The sequence below is a fragment of the Corvus moneduloides genome, chromosome Z, assembly GCF_009650955.1.
Source record: "Corvus moneduloides isolate bCorMon1 chromosome Z, bCorMon1.pri, whole genome shotgun sequence".
Lineage (NCBI taxonomy): Eukaryota > Metazoa > Chordata > Aves > Passeriformes > Corvidae > Corvus > Corvus moneduloides.
This window is the reverse complement of record NC_045511.1, coordinates 53,296,534-53,312,281: the sequence shown is the minus strand read 5'-3', so window position 1 is coordinate 53,312,281 and position 15,748 is coordinate 53,296,534. Positions and strand designations below refer to the sequence as shown.

The window sequence follows — 15,748 nt, the reverse complement described above, 5'->3', positions numbered from 1 at the left end:
CTGTCGGGAAAAAATGAACAAAAAACCCCCCAAAACCCAACCCAAAACATGCTGAATTGCACACCAACTCTTCTTACAGATCAACTCTGCCTTTTATTGCATGGAGAGTCTAAAGACTATTGGAAAAGAGTATTTTAAAACCTCAAGTTTTTTTCATTGCAAGTTTTTATTTAGTTACCCTGTGCATCCTTACTGTGTACATTTAAAATCTATTAAAACAAAAGATCAAACCTTAGAAGTATGTGTGATAATGTCTGTAGAGTGATGAAAAGTTTTAAACTTTTTTTTTATGTGCTGTATATTAGCCCTTTTGCATGTGAAGAAATATGCTTATACCTGCCATGTAAATACATACTTTGGAAGATGTCTTCATGAGTTCCATGGCCATAGGAATGTTTACTGACCATTGTCAAACGGTTTGAAATAGATGAAGTAATATGAGTTCAAATGATTATGGCTGTTCCACAGCCAAAGGTAATTTAAAATTCTTCATGTTATCTCATCTTTTTGTATCTTATTGTTACATAGAAATTTTGGAACAAGTCTGGAAAGAATGATATACACAGATTACCTGCCTTTACATTCAGCAGAGAAGGTGAAATTACAAGGAGAAAAAATGTGTACAGTATAGCAACCTTTTCCCTAAGTGCTAAGAAGCACTGAAGTAAGAAAAAATGTTTTGTTCAAATACTGTTTCTTTCATTTCCTAGGTGTAACTACACTGGACCTAGCACTATTATTTAACAATTTATGTATAGTAAAAAGTTGTTACATTTATGATGGTCCTGGGATACAGATGAGACAAGATTTTCACACAGATTTAACATTGTCTATTAGACCAAGAAATACATTCTTTTAAAAAGAAATGCTTTTGGACCCCCAGCTTTGTATCTTACCTTAGACAGGAGCAAAGGACTTCAAGCTTAAAACAGGTTAAGAATAACTGCTCCAAGCTGAATTTCATTGTAGTGGTCAACTAGAAAAGCTGCAAGATGTGCAAGGCTGTATGCTTCTCTGTGAAGCAAAAGTAGTTGTGAGCAAATAAAAGTAACAATTTTAAGAGCAGTGATATAATGTTGTGAGATGATGCTAGATTTTGGATCACAAGTCTTTTTTATTTTTGGCAGACCTGATTATTTCAATTAATTAAAATAATTCGTAAATTGACAGAAAATCTGGATTTTCATTGGGTCATTACAAGATAGCAGTGGTGATGCAATTTCCTGGACTCCAGAAAATTCTGCAGCATTGTTGCCAAGGATGTTAGCCCAGCACTCAGTGAAACACTGAGATTAGGAATCTGACAAAGGTACACAAATTGCTACCTAGAAGCTTGTTTGTTTCTTTAATTTGGACAAAATGGAGTGGCTGAAGTGTATAACAAGCACAAGTGTTCAGGGCTTTTCCAGACTTTTTTGAATGGTTCACAAGCAAGGAAGACAGCAGAAGAGAAGAACTGCCTGTATCCTCTGATGACTAACACAAAGTAGAGCCCATTGTCCAGATCCCAAAAGACAGAACTCATGTCCCTCGCCAGAAGCTATGGCTCAAAATTTGATCCCTAAAAGTCTCTGCTCATAGAGGTCAGAAAGTGCCAAAGGATCAGTAAACTCTGATAGCTCACCTAGCACTCTGTAAATCTGTATGGAAGCACTTTCATTGCCTCTCAATGTGGACTTCTCTGTATTCATCTATGAACTTTTTCCCGTAGCAACTCAAATTCATGGAAATTATGTGTGTAACTTCAAAGGATGGTGCTACAGTAATATAAGTTGTTACACAACAAAAACACGTTGCCACACTGATGATTTGGGCTCCAGGTGTGAGTTAAATCAGAGTTATTTAACTAAATGATCAAGGCCTTATCCTGGGCCCCATAAATGAGCTCAGAAACTTGCCCTATTCACAGGGAAAGATTTAAGTATATAATATATGCTGAATTATTACTGTACAGTTTCTGCTTCCCTCAAAGACTCAAGCAGTGGTTCTGCTGATACTGCACACTTTCCCTAAAGAGATTATTATGGTAATCCCAAATATTATACTACCCAAGCTATCTTACATTTGAGCTCATCAGATCCAATGTTCTGCAAATAATCTCTAGCAGCTTTAGCTAAGTGTTTATATAAGCTGGTCAGGATGACTGAGTAGTGGTGACCATGTTTTCTGTGCAAGTCTCTAAAACAGTGAAAGTGCACTCAGTCAAAAAATAGCAACCCATACAAAAAATACGTTGCTTATGCAAAGTTCTTTCCTATGAGAACTGTACTCAGTATTTACTCTGCCAAACTGTCACAATTTTCGAATGTTTAACTTAAAATGTTTTATAATACATCAGGTATTTAACAAGACAAAATATTTTCTGTCCTTACTTCTCCTTACTCAAAAAGCTACTTAGAATGTGCCAAGTATTTCTGACCTATTGTTTCCTGAAGACAAAAATCCACGGCTGTATTTTTTTCCCTTCTTGATAAATAGAGTAATGAACTTTGCAAAGGAAGAGTTCAGATACTATGATAAATATTTACAGTCCATCCTGCTTGTCGAAGCTGGCTGATATGGTCATACAATAGTCAGGACCTTAAGTTAATTCTTTGTGTTAGATATGGCACAGATGTCTGCCATATAGTTACAAAGCTGAGCAACACAGAGAGAGATGCTGCAGGAACATGCTGCGAAGACCTGGCTGTGGGATCACACACAACCTTATCTTTCCTCATGCCCAACCGTTACTGTTTGCTGGAGTTGCATGGAAATGAACTTAAAACTTAATTTATCTTGTAGTAGAAGGAGGGTGTAGTGGTTATTCTTAACTCTGTCTGTGGCAGTACCCTCTTCTCCAGCTCTTTACTACTGGACTGCAGCTGCAGCACACCGACAACCTTTGTACCCCTCCTCTCCTCCCCCCTTTACCTGCACAGATTCATTTGAATGTCCACAAATTCCTATACTTTCAGTAACACTCAAACCCAGAATTCTATGCCATGCAAAATCTTCAAGGGAAATGAGGGCTGTTGCACTGTTAGATTTCAGCAGTGCAGCAAAATGAAGATCTAACTTGCATTATCTGGGACTTTGTGTGACTACCATCAAAGTCAAGGGAACAATTTCCAATCCACTTTCCCGGACTACTTTTCTTGCAATACCTGACTTTAGACACAATGTAACTCCTACAAGGCAAAATTATAAGAGACGAAGGCAATAACAAACAAATATTAATAGTGATTTCAACCTGAAATGACTCTGAAATCACTCTGATATTGCCTTCTTAAAACTTTTTGAATTTCTTCATATTTCTCCGTATTTTTGATAATCACTATGGATTTTCACTTTTGCACATTCCTATTTAAATCTTTGCTCCATCTTTTGAAAAGTATTTAAATCAGCTGGAGATATTCTTGGATTTGCATCTGTTGCTGTTTGAAAAAATGTTATACTTACCAGCTGTCTACTTACCAATTTAATTTGCCATCTTTTAAACACAGTAGGAAAAATTATCTTTAGTAAAACTCCAAATGCAGTTGTCTCAAGGGTAGACTTGTACAACATGTTTAATATTTCCCTCTTTATTATTCCCTATTTATTATTTTTCACTGTAATGTCCCATATTGTTAAGGAAGTGAAGAATAAAAATATTTCAACTCACCAGTTGCATCAGGTTTTATTTCGGTTTGAATATCACACATTTCGTAAATAAATAAGACTTCCAGGAGCAGAACAGTAGCCTTCCTACAAGCCTACTTATTCACAGTTACACCTGTGCTGTTGCAAAAGTGGAGTCTTAACAGACTGCATTAACAAGATTAAATGGAAGAAGTAATAAGGCACAGACGGTTCCATTTCATTAAAGAAGGGAAGAAGAGCGCTGGAGGCACTAAGTAATGAAACAATATTTTCTTTTGATACCGTATTAATGTATGCATTTCCTATTTCAGTCCAATGATTTAAATTTTTTTTTCTGGAAATTCTGAAAATAAATCTCAGCTTTCCTATGTCATCAGTTTTTGTTTCAGACATATGTAACACATGGAGAATTAGAGTGGCAGATGTAAGATGCCAAATTATTACAGATAAAATCTCCATGTTGTGAAATGACACCTATGTCCTGCCTAATTTCAGCCAGAGCTAAAAAGTAAATTTTCTTCCAGTGTCTTTAGATGTCATGTGACAGACCTGTCTGAATTGCCCCTGCTGAACATCCATTACATTAAAGGAATATTAATTGAATCCCAGTTGCCCCGAGGCTGTACAGAAAAGAGGAACTTAGGGGCAAGCTCACAGTATCAATTTCTAACAGAACTGCTCAGAGCCTGGAACTGCTATGTTTCTCCCCCCCCCCCCCCCCCCCCCCAGGCTTCTATACTGGCTAGAATTGCATCCTGGTTCATAGGTTACACTTGCAAAGGCATACAGTAGCTGTTATGCACCAAATGTGGTGCAGCTGAACACGAAGCAAGATTCACACGGGCTTTCTGTCAAAAATAAAACAAATCAAAACAGTACCCAAAGTACATAAGAAGAGCATTTCTGCAAGCCAGCTAATACATTACATGTATTGCCTCTCACTCACTCACTTTTCCCTTTTGAGTCTTTGTGGATTTCCTGTGCTTTGAAAGAATTCCTCCCACCTCTCTGTTACACATCCCCAGGCTTCTCTGCTGCATCGTTACTGCACTTCCAGGTAACATTTCCCTTTTAATCTATTTTCTCATGCCCTAACCTTTTGCATAAAGAAGTTGTTGGAGTAAGGGATGATTCAGATTCTAACAGTTCTGTCTTGCTAACCCTGCATATTAATTTCCTTGGAATTTGTGCCAAAGTTAAAACAGAGAGGACTTAACTTTCAAGATTCAGTTAGCCTGATACATACAGGAGACTGTTAATTCTACATGCTACTGGGAAAAACAAACATTCAGAATTGCCATCTCAGCCACTTTGCTTTGAATGCTAGCTTGGTTTAGATAAAAACAGTTCAGAAATTTTCAAATAAGAGACCACTGCAAGAGGAAATATTAGGGGAGAGTTCTGAAGTTTATGAAAATAAGCAGAATTATTGGAGATTGGGGAAAGTACAGAAAACAAACAAATACATGAGCTGGGAATAGTCAGGCTGAAAAAATATTTTTCCCAATAATACGGAAAACATTATTTGAAGGACAATAAGGAACAGGATGAGTTAATTACCTCCAACAACTCATTTAAATCTGCATAAGCATTACACAGTTATTTTTTTCATGCCTGTTCCTAGAACCAGTCACATATAGACAACATGTGTTGCTCTGGGTTTACAATCTTAAATAGAGTCTCAAACTCTTGGCCTGTGGCATTTTGATGAGTAAGTATTTCCTGGCTTGGTAAAAAGTAGTTTGCTCTCTATTATTTCATTAATCGAAGCCCTTTGATGTTATGGAGCATAATTTTTCTTGACTGGGTAAATAACTGGTGTATAATTTTCCTTCTGTTGCGACAGCATTTCATTCTGCTGAAGTACTGATTGCCTAACAAGACTTTAAGTCTCACTGTTTCACAAAATATAAGAGTTTCCCATTAGACACACTGCTTTCCTTTCAGATAAAAAACCTGGACCAAAGAAACGGCCAAAAGAAATGAACAATATTCAAGGGGTTTTCCCCCCCTCTTTTCCCTCTCTAATTTGTGTAACTGACAATTAGTTCTGCATGAGTCAGAAAGAAATCAATAGATTGTTGCCAAATACTGCATACCCTTCTGATGCATGATTTAGTACCAAACTAGTACTTAGCAATGATTCCAGACACACTGGCTTTCAAATCAAGAACTATCATTGACTAGCAGCCTAATAAATCCCACTGTATGTCCTGTTGTATGTGCTCTGTCTCTACAGGCATTAGGGTGTAAGGACTTAAAGAGCACAATGAACTGCCTCAAACACTGTCAAAGAATGAAGTTCTCGTAAGATAAGCCACCACAACAGGAACTTAGGAAAAGCACAGATGGAAAATAGGGAGGCATTAATACCAGACCTAAATGGAGGTGAAGGTTTGGAATTAGCACATCACACAAATTCCACTGTGCAGACTGTGGGAAAAATGCAGATGGCAACAACAGGGAGATGCCAGGCCTGGTGAGGCAGATCTGGATAATCCATCCAGATAAAAATTCCCACCATGGCAAACTGTGAGAAAGGAAACAGCTGCTTGCACACATGCCATTCCAAGTTATGGGAACAGCATCTATGCCTCATGGATACTGGGGATGTGGACCTGGAAAAGAGTGGTACCTCCAGAAGAACACTTAGGGACTCCCAGCACCAAGCAAACCAGCAAGAAGAACGACGAGCAGGATGCCAGAGGAATGAATCCATGTGGTGGTGATAACTTTTGCCGAATCTTGCATTCTGTCTTCTCCTTCCTTCCTCCTATTTCTATCTCTGCCTCTACCCCACATTTATGATTAAATAAAATCCGTACTATTGATTTTGATGTATGGCCTTGTCCGCACCTTAATTCAGGCAGAGGCATCTCTTAACAATCGGATCCTAACATAGGGCAAGCAGAATTTGGATGCAGAAGTATATGCAATATTTATGTTTGAAATGAGACCTCAGTTCCAGAAGAAAATGGAAGTTCTTTAACTCTTACAGAAATGTAATGATAAAACATCATTTTCAGTTTGTGTTTCTAGAAATCTACCCCACTGATTCTCAGCTGAAAAAAACCGTATATTGAAAAGTAATTTCAAGAGCCAAACAAATACAAAGTGAAAACTTCATTCATCTACAGCCCAGGTTAAAGTAAGCTCTGAAATCCAGGTATTATAAGCTTCCTTTTGACCACGAAGCTGTCCTATGAGCTGGCTTAATAGCCTGAACCAACAGACAATCTCAATAAAAGGCATCATCATACACCTAGCTTTCTTTTTAACTGTTTGAAGACAGAGATCATAGAAACATAGAAGAGTTTGGGTTGGAAGGGACCTTCAGAGGTCATCTAGTTTCAGCCTTCCTGCAATGAGCATAGAAAGTCATATTTTCACATTAATAACAAAATATTGCCCAATTGTGTTCAACAGGAAAGAGATGTTTTTTTAGTTGATAAATATTTTTGAGGTAAGTGGTTATAAAGAAACAGGGCAGAGTTTCTAGCACTGTTTAATTCTGTACCACCCATATCATGGTGCGGTTAAGTTTTCAGGAGGGAGCCAGGTCCAGCAGTGGCAGCACTGCCATCCTTTTGTGGGCTTGAAAGAGGAGGTGTGCAAGTTTTTGGGTCAGCCTGGCACAGCCAGCCCCTCTCTGTCACTGGCAGCCTTTTCCCTGTTCCTCTGAGGAGAGCCTTTTCTGGGTTGGTGGTAGAAGACACAAAATGAAGAGAGCAGCAGCACTGAGAAGTGGAGCCCCGCCGAGCTGCTTGGGGCCTAAGTGCAGCCACAGCAACTGCTACAGCAACCACAGCTGCAGCCAGAACTGCCGAGTGCTCCACTCCTGCTCCCACAGAGCCAGCCCAGCAGAAGGGTCCCCTGACCTGCTTCAGAGCCCACTCAGGTCCCACCAGATCTTGTCTTGTCCCCGTTTTTCCAGTGTTTTTGTGATGGGGGAGGGAAGTCAAGCTGTGACTCTCCCTGACATATACTGCATTTGTTTTCCCAAAAACCACATGGCCCAGCATGCGACCACTCACCATTTTTGCCTTTGTCTGGGAAAACCACATTGAGCACTGTCTTTGGGAAGTGTTTTTGTTTGTTCAGTGATGAACACCCTTTTTTGTGCAAAACACTCTCTCTTTTGTATGCTCTTTTATTAATTTTTTTTGGTTATTGTGATTTTTCACTTAAGTGTGATTACAGTTTATAATCTTCTCTAGTATTTCCTCCACTATCACAAGAGGGTGGAGGAAAGGGGGTAGCTTGAGTGGGTTTAATTTTCCTACTGTGTTTTAAACTAGTACATTAAGAAAGGAAAGAATTTGACACTGAACACTTTGGAATATAGCCCTATTCCTAAATGAGTTAATTCTCTCATCAGTCCAATTTGCTGAGCAGTTAATAGTATGTTATAACACCCACAATCACAGAATGAACTACGGAAATGAAGAATGCAAACAATTTATCCCGCAACTACCATGGACAGGGAGTATAGACTGCTCCAGATACACCAGTCATGAGCTTGTGATGAAGCTTGCAACCACCTGACAGCACAGCAGCCCTCCTGCCCTGGAAGACATCTAGGATAAGCAGAACCCGCAGTCATGGACTCAATGAACTCGACAGAAATCTAGGAGGGACAGGTATTAACTAGGGAAATTGTGCTTGTGCATATATCTCTGTATATATGTATACAGTTTGAAGATGTAGGAGCAAGGTCTGATGTTGATGGCATAGGATAAGGGCTGGATAATGTCTTAGTTACGGTCAGGACAGCTTTAATTATTTGCAACAGTCAGCAGGGGCCATGGCTAGGATCCAGAAGTTATTCTATACCACCTCAAGCCATTGCCAGGGGCAGGAGTAAGGAAGTCTCTTCTGCGGAGAATGAGTTCCTTCCAGTCAAGTAAATAGGGCAGAGGGAGTGGTCCTGTAACTCTGGTTCGGAGGCTGAGAGTAGTTGGGAAACATGCATTCTGAGCAATCACATGTGAACTGTTTGCCAGTCTTTTACACTTCATTATACTGTTGCTATTTCTGTTCATTTTCTTATCACATTGCTGTTTCCAGTAAATTTTTCTTATCTCAACCTGTGATCTTTACTTTTTGTACCTCCCATTCTTCTCTCCATCTTGCAACAGGAGAGCGGGGAGAGTGAGAGGCACATGCTTTGGAGAGTCTCAGTGGAAGCACTAAACTGGGAAGCACTATTCCTAAACCATGCCACACCTATAGATAGAACTATTTTTCTTTTGCTGCTCTTGGTAGTTGTATCAAAAAGTATCCAGCTGTCTGGATAGATCTCTGACTAAGAGAAATGAAAAAACAATGTGTATCTGTGCACAGGCAAGACTACTGGTTCAGAACCTCATTTGCTATGGACTGATGAAGTGTTGCCAAAGCCAATGAAGCTGTGTAATTATACTGACTGTGGGTCAGCTCCTCTTTTCATTTATTCCGATGTTACACAACAGTTGAAAAATAAAAGAGAGTGTTAGAAAAAGGCTGTAATTGTATTATTCTCTTTCTGAAGGCTGCATATGATATATCCCCCAGTCTTAACTGCCAGAACTGCAGAAAATTGAGCAGCAGCTTCTAGGTTGTGGCCCTGCACAATTACGAAGAAGGTGCTTCTGTTCATTTATTTTAGGAAGTAGGTATTGTCCTTGGAGAATATGATCAGATGAACCTTGCTCTCTCTTTTGCTTTGTATATTCTTCAGCCATGCAAGCTCTGATCAACCTTGCAAGTGCCCTTTCAGATGCTGGCCTTTCTCCTTTGCAGATATAGAACAGAAAGAAAAGTCTTACTGTATCCTGAAATCCTTGTGATCTGTAAATCTAAGTCTCTGCAGCCCTAGGGACATTTCAACAATGTGAATTAAGTTCTATTCCACTTGCAAGCTAAAGATAAAAAAATGGTGATGGCTACTTTCTAGATTGAAGAAGCATGAACAGAAACATATCAAGAATCCTGGCGTTTTAATCAGAGCTGCTATATATGATAATATATGGATAGCATAATATATATGCGTTTACCCCAATCACAGCAAAAGGATCAGCACAAGAAGTTGGTAGCAGGATTTTCTGTCAGCTCATTTTTTACTCTGTTTTACGTTTTCTGGTGAAAAGTGATCCCAGCAGACTGCATGAAGGGGAGCCATGAATGAGACAGAGCATGCTCTAAAGGTCTATTATTCCACTGTGCAGTACATTTTATGTTAAAAGACTTCAGAAATTATAAGATAGGCCATACCTCTATGTACAGAAAATAAGTATCTTTGGACAACCTTGTTATGTTGAGGTGACGAGCTTCCTCTGTTGATATGAACTCTTTAGGTCCTTGCAAAACACTGAATGAGTATTAAGAACTAGGGACCAGAGTATCATCCATGGAAAAACTGGAAAAGAAATTATGGATATGTACGAAATAGTATCTTTGAACCATACTGGAAGTGGTGAGCTAATAATAGAGTGGTCTATTACTACACTTCCCCATTTAAACTTGCAGGATCTATGTGACTTCTTTTGACTGACTCTTTTGTCTCACCGCTTACTTATTGTTTTACCTTCCAAGGAGTGACTGACCTCTTGATAAAAAAAAGTCTCTTCCCTAAAAGGGATGATACGTGTCCCAGACACATCTAAAGAGAAATTCACAGCTAAATACACTCAGGAGCAAGTCAGGTATTTTAAACTCCTACAGTCCAGATGTTCACACACCACCTAATCAGGCTACCAAACTTTGACTGTAGGAAACCACTGACTTTCCAGAGAAATTATTGCTGTTTTCATTATTTCAAACCCTGTGTGTCACACATCGTGTGTGTCAAAATCTTGCTACTGGATGATAGTACTGGACAAAATTGTTTGTAATGGGCTATTGCCTGTGAAACTATCAATTATTTCTGTAGGTCAACTTAGTTTTTCTAGTGGCCAACATGCTTTGCTCCAATCTTCACTGGTTGCCCAATTTATTGGTATTTTTACTAAGATTTAAAAAGCCAGTAAATATCTAAATTGCGAGTCACCTTCTGAGAAGGAATACTTTGATAGCTGCTTTCAAGTTGAAGGCACTGATCTCTATTACACACTTTCTGCTTTATATTCTGAATATGAATGCCATAGTTTGGACATTTAAAAGTAAATTTATTTGCCTGCAGAGGATAAATAGCTACAACCCCCACAATTTTGAACATTAAGGGAAATTATTTTGATATAGCTCTTTTCTTTTTTTTGTGTGTCAACAATAAATTTCAGTTTTCTGCAGCAACAGAACCATGGTTTCCTGAGCACTTGGCCTGACTTAAGAAAGCTGTGCTTTACACAGACTTATCTCTCACAAGAGAAGCAGAGATAAATCTAAGGTGGCATTGTTTTTTTTCTTTAAGCAAGATGAAATTGCGTTCTATAGTTTTTTATAAACCAGAAAAATCAGCAACCCAAGTATTTTGCTATACTTACTGAAGTGATCTGTCAAGAAGAGTAGTGACTACACATTGAAAATAAAAAACCAAGCCAGAAGGATTTATGCAAGTTATATAATTAAATAAATTAAAAGAAAGCTTTTTCAAGAGTTTTCTGGTATCTAAATGTAAGCCTTGCTCTTTTATACTTTAACCAAAATGTGAAATGAAACCTCTTGGTTTTATTCCTATAAACTGCTGTAACCACACTCTGCTTCCGATGTGTTCCAATTTAAGCTCTAGACTCCCTATAACCATAATGTCTTGTTGGAAACCTAATAAAGTGGGACAATTTATCTGTCAATGACCACAACCACTATGCATAATTCAGTGTGAGACTTCTGTATTTCCACTTTACTGTAAGGAAACAATAAATTCTCCCTGAGACCTCTTCATTATATGCATTAGCAAATGGTATTTGACTAGCAGCAATGCTGCTTCTGAACTGTGCTTGTATCATGTCCCTTCAGTCTGCCAAACCCAAACACCCAAAATGGAGAGGTGAAACAACAAACACATCAGAAATATTCCAGTGAGCATCCTGAACCTAGTGAATTTGTGCTCCATCTAGCTGGGAGGAGAATGGGGATCTTGTGTCTAACATAAAACTCACGCAGTTTTCACAAACAAAAACACTGTCTGCCACATTATAAGGTCAGTCACAAAGAAAGCATCACTGCTGGGCTCCTAATCATGAATCTCAAGCTCATTAATAATACACAAAAGAACATCAAACCTTTCTAAAACAACAAGCCCAGAGCTTTGCTGTAATACCTCTGCTAGCACTTCTGCTCTGCACTCCTGAAGACACATATTGTGCTTTTGACAGAAAGAGTGAGTGCTTTTAAGTCACTCTTCTAAATACTACCACGGGCTTGTTTCCAAGCACAGCATGTGAATAATAGATGCAGAATTCAACTGATTTAAAAATAGTGAAAAAATTATTAACTGAAGATCATGGTTGCAGGCAGAACACAGGTCATAGAGTGAGCGTGAGCCACTCAATGTTCTGTGCTGCTATTTTAGTTATTGTGTTCAACAGAATCTTCAAGCACATGACAAAGCCTGTGGCATTGTCCTTCGATGTCCTCCATGGAGGCACGAAATGGAGAGAAACTCCAACCAGTATGACAGCTTTATTCACACTGGTGACATGAAAAAGATACTCATCCACACTGAGATACATTAGCAAAAAACAAACAAAAAAACTCTGAAGAACAGAGACCCCTAAGACTTCAGTACTTGGACACCTGCCTCTTGAGACACTTAAAGTGGGACTAGTAAACCTGTATGTACTAAAATGTTTCTGGCAGAGTATAGGCAGTCCAGTGATTTGCCATTGGGTCTGGGTTTGTGAACTGCTAACACACAAAAGCTGGAGAAGAGAAGACAATATCTTAGGTGCCTTGGGAAACACATATAGGGATGTTTTTCATTTTGAAAATTTGCCTAATTCTCTTCTCAACAGCAACTAACTAATAAAACTGTACTAGTGACATCAGAATATAGGGGAAGTAGCGAATGAGCTATTCTTATACAATCATTAGATACACCAAATGCAAGCATTTGCTTACAGTGATGTTTTTATCCCTTTGCCCAAAGTACCTGACATTTTTTTCTGACAAAACTTTAATGAACATAGTTGCAACTTCATTAAAGCTAAATGGAACACAGCTTTGTCATCCTAGCTGTATAAAACATACTGGGTGGGTTTTTGTTGATTTGTTTTGTTATAGCTACAGAGCAAAGAATAACCTGTCTGTAAGCCCATGCCTAGCAGCCTTTAGGATGTTGCCACATCTGAGGCAAAGCACTACGGCTTCTAAGTCCCAAACAGCCGTGCAGAAGTGCAAAATGGTTGCGCCACATAGAACTTCAGGGACATTTAGGTAATTAGGCAAATGTGTACTGGTGTGCTAGAAGCAATGTATCAAAACACTTTCACAAGACATGGTGAGAGGCCTCAGTAAGAGCCTTCCTTTCATCAACTGATAAAGCCTATCACTAGCTGTGGAACAAAGGGAAAGAGTAGTATCAAACTAACCACAAGTACAGCTTCCTGCCACGCAAGTGAAATAATACATTATTGTCAGAAGCCTTTCATCCAGCCATTTTATAAGAAATGAGAGCAAGCTGTAAGAAGAGAAGAGACCACTAGGAGAACAGTGGTGTTATTGTAACTTTTTATCGCTGTCACACTACTTTGTCATTATGTTGGGTATACTTTTCTAGTTTCCCCTTCCGGGAGCTGCCAATGAATTTAGAGAAGTGGAATATAAACTTTTATCATCTACCTCTTAAATTCAAAAAACCTGTCCAAATAACCAAAGCTAAGGACAAAAAACAGCTGACTAGCAGCATTTGTCATCTTCATAAAACATAAAAGTGTACAGCAAAAGGATTCTGGTTTCCAAGGCCATGCAATATAACTCCTCTTCACTGGTTTATGCTGATTGTTCTTGAAGACAATACAAGATATAACTTCCTAATGAGATAGAATAGCTGATGAAATCTAAGAACCTAGTAAAAAAAAAAGTACAATAAAAATATTTTATTGGTATTTTTTGTTCTGATATGTATCTAGACAAGACATATCTACTTGAAAGTGAAAGACTTCCCACTCTGTGCTGAGACTGAGAACTTAATTTGCTTTAAAAAGTTAAGTAAGTGGTACAGCACAACAACCATAGTTATCAATGTTACATACTACAATACTGTCTGTTGCATTCTTAAAAATGGAAGTACAGTTGTGTTAAAGATGCCAAAAATGGAATTGCTATTAAAAATGTCTTAATGGTACAGTATGCTCAGGTCTGTCTATTATCACCTTTCTACCCATTTTTCTTCTCCCCACAAACGCTATTTATAAAGAGAGAAAAGTGTGTATCATCTATCCTTTGCACAAGTGCCATGCATAATGTTAATTACTATGATTTTCTGCACCTCAGAAGTGCAACCATTTCCCATAACTACACAGAGGAAGAAAATAACCCTAACTCAAATTACTGTACAAGAGACAGTCCTGACTAATATAGCTCTTATTACCTAAGATGACATTGAATAGCTATGGATAGCACTAGTATTTTCAATTCAGGTGGTTCTACACTCAATTATTAACCAACCCTACCTCATTTTCCCTTGGACACTAATTACTTCTGATCATGTGGCTCAGGAAATCTGAGCAAAACTGTAATAATGGTCCCACTGAGAACTACCTACCTAGGTTAGGGGAAACAATAAGCCAAGGGATTTATGCCATAAGTGCAGCCCACGCTAACATCCTACTCACTGTAGCTTTAGTTGTTAGAGCCAAGAAGTCAAAATAAACAAAATTCTGCAGTATTTGGATGTTTTTCTCATACTGTCTTAGCAAGTATTACTAAGCAAATCTGGCATTCAAACTAAAATGTTTTGCTTTGCAGAAAAATGCCGAAAAAACATTATTAAAAATCGCATGAAAATTGTTTTATCTGGTAAAAATTTTAAGTATTAAAAAAAAAAAAGGTAAGAAAAGCAATTCAAACCAGATGTTTTCATTATGTCTACATGAAACATGTGGTAACAAATTTCTCTCTCTATAGGTATAAAGCTTTAATTGGCAGACAGTAAAGTCTGATGGGAAAATAACTGTCTTTTAAATAACTAGGAATGAAAAGCAAATTGAGTTAGCACAGTGTAAGATGCAAGTAATTACATAGTGTCAATCCTGTTTTATACAGTTCAGTCTTTAAACAACATGTCTAGGAGAAAATATGAATCTCCTTTCTTCAAGTGACTCAAGCTCTTTTCCCAAAAAGTACTCAGGGCTATTACACGTAACAGCAGGCTCTTTGCTTAAGGGTTTCTCAAATGTGGATGATACTCACCGTTAGTATGCAACAACGCACAATTTCCTCTTCCGCTTGTCAAACCTAAATATCAGTAACTAGCTATGAGAGAACAAGTCTTCATTGGGCAACTTCCAAAATTATCTTTTCTGCAGAAAGAATTTCCACTATCTCCGAGAAAATGACCCCACAAGGAAACATAAAAGACTTACTGAAGTCTCAACAATATGTACTATGCAACTGTATATTCTCATTGATACATTTAAAATTCTGCTCAAATGCATCTAATTCACTGAAAAGAAACAAAAAAAGGATTTTTAGATGGCTCGTGTCACAGTCCTGACTGATGTCACTTCTCAATTTCCCACGTGCTGTTTTTGTACCATCACTTGTCCCTATGGCATGTACACTGCTTCAGCTGTATTTCACCTAACAGAATCAACAGCAGAGAAGGCTTCTATAGAAGGGGGCAAGACAGGAAGCCAGAACTTGGCTCTCTACAACTACCTGGCAGGAGACTGTAGCCAGGTAAGTGTCAGCCTCTTCCCCAGGGAACCACCAAAAGGATGAGAGGACCAGGTGTAACTATGGAAGACTCAGGCTGGACATCTGGAGGAATTTCTTTATGAAAAGGGCTGTTAAACATTAGAGTAGACTCTCCTGGGAGGGGGTGGAGTCACCATCCCTGGAAATGTTCAAGAAATGGCTGTATGTGGCACTTACTGCTGTGGTCTAGTTGACTAGGTGGTGATCATTTAAAGGCTGGACTCAATGACCTCAGAGGTCTTTTAAAACCGAAGTGATTCTGTAGCTCAGTGTCAGATAACAGCTAATT

General features: G+C 38.5%; 1 protein-coding gene across 2 annotated transcripts in view; it reads right to left on the bottom strand.

The window, feature by feature from the left end:
- The window catches only part of RORB (RAR related orphan receptor B), a 140,872-nt gene that overhangs the window by 52,992 nt on the left and 72,132 nt on the right, over window positions 1-15,748 (bottom strand). The window contains exon 1 of one of the 2 annotated variants that reach the window (XM_032096400.1): window positions 3,647-3,772. The exons of the other annotated variant lie outside the window; for it this stretch is intronic. Within the exon in view, the coding sequence (XP_031952291.1) occupies window positions 3,647-3,686 (40 nt within the window). The 5' untranslated portion in view covers window positions 3,687-3,772. Of the gene's footprint in view, window positions 1-3,646; window positions 3,773-15,748 lie in introns of those variants that run through there. 2 annotated transcript variants of the gene reach the window in all.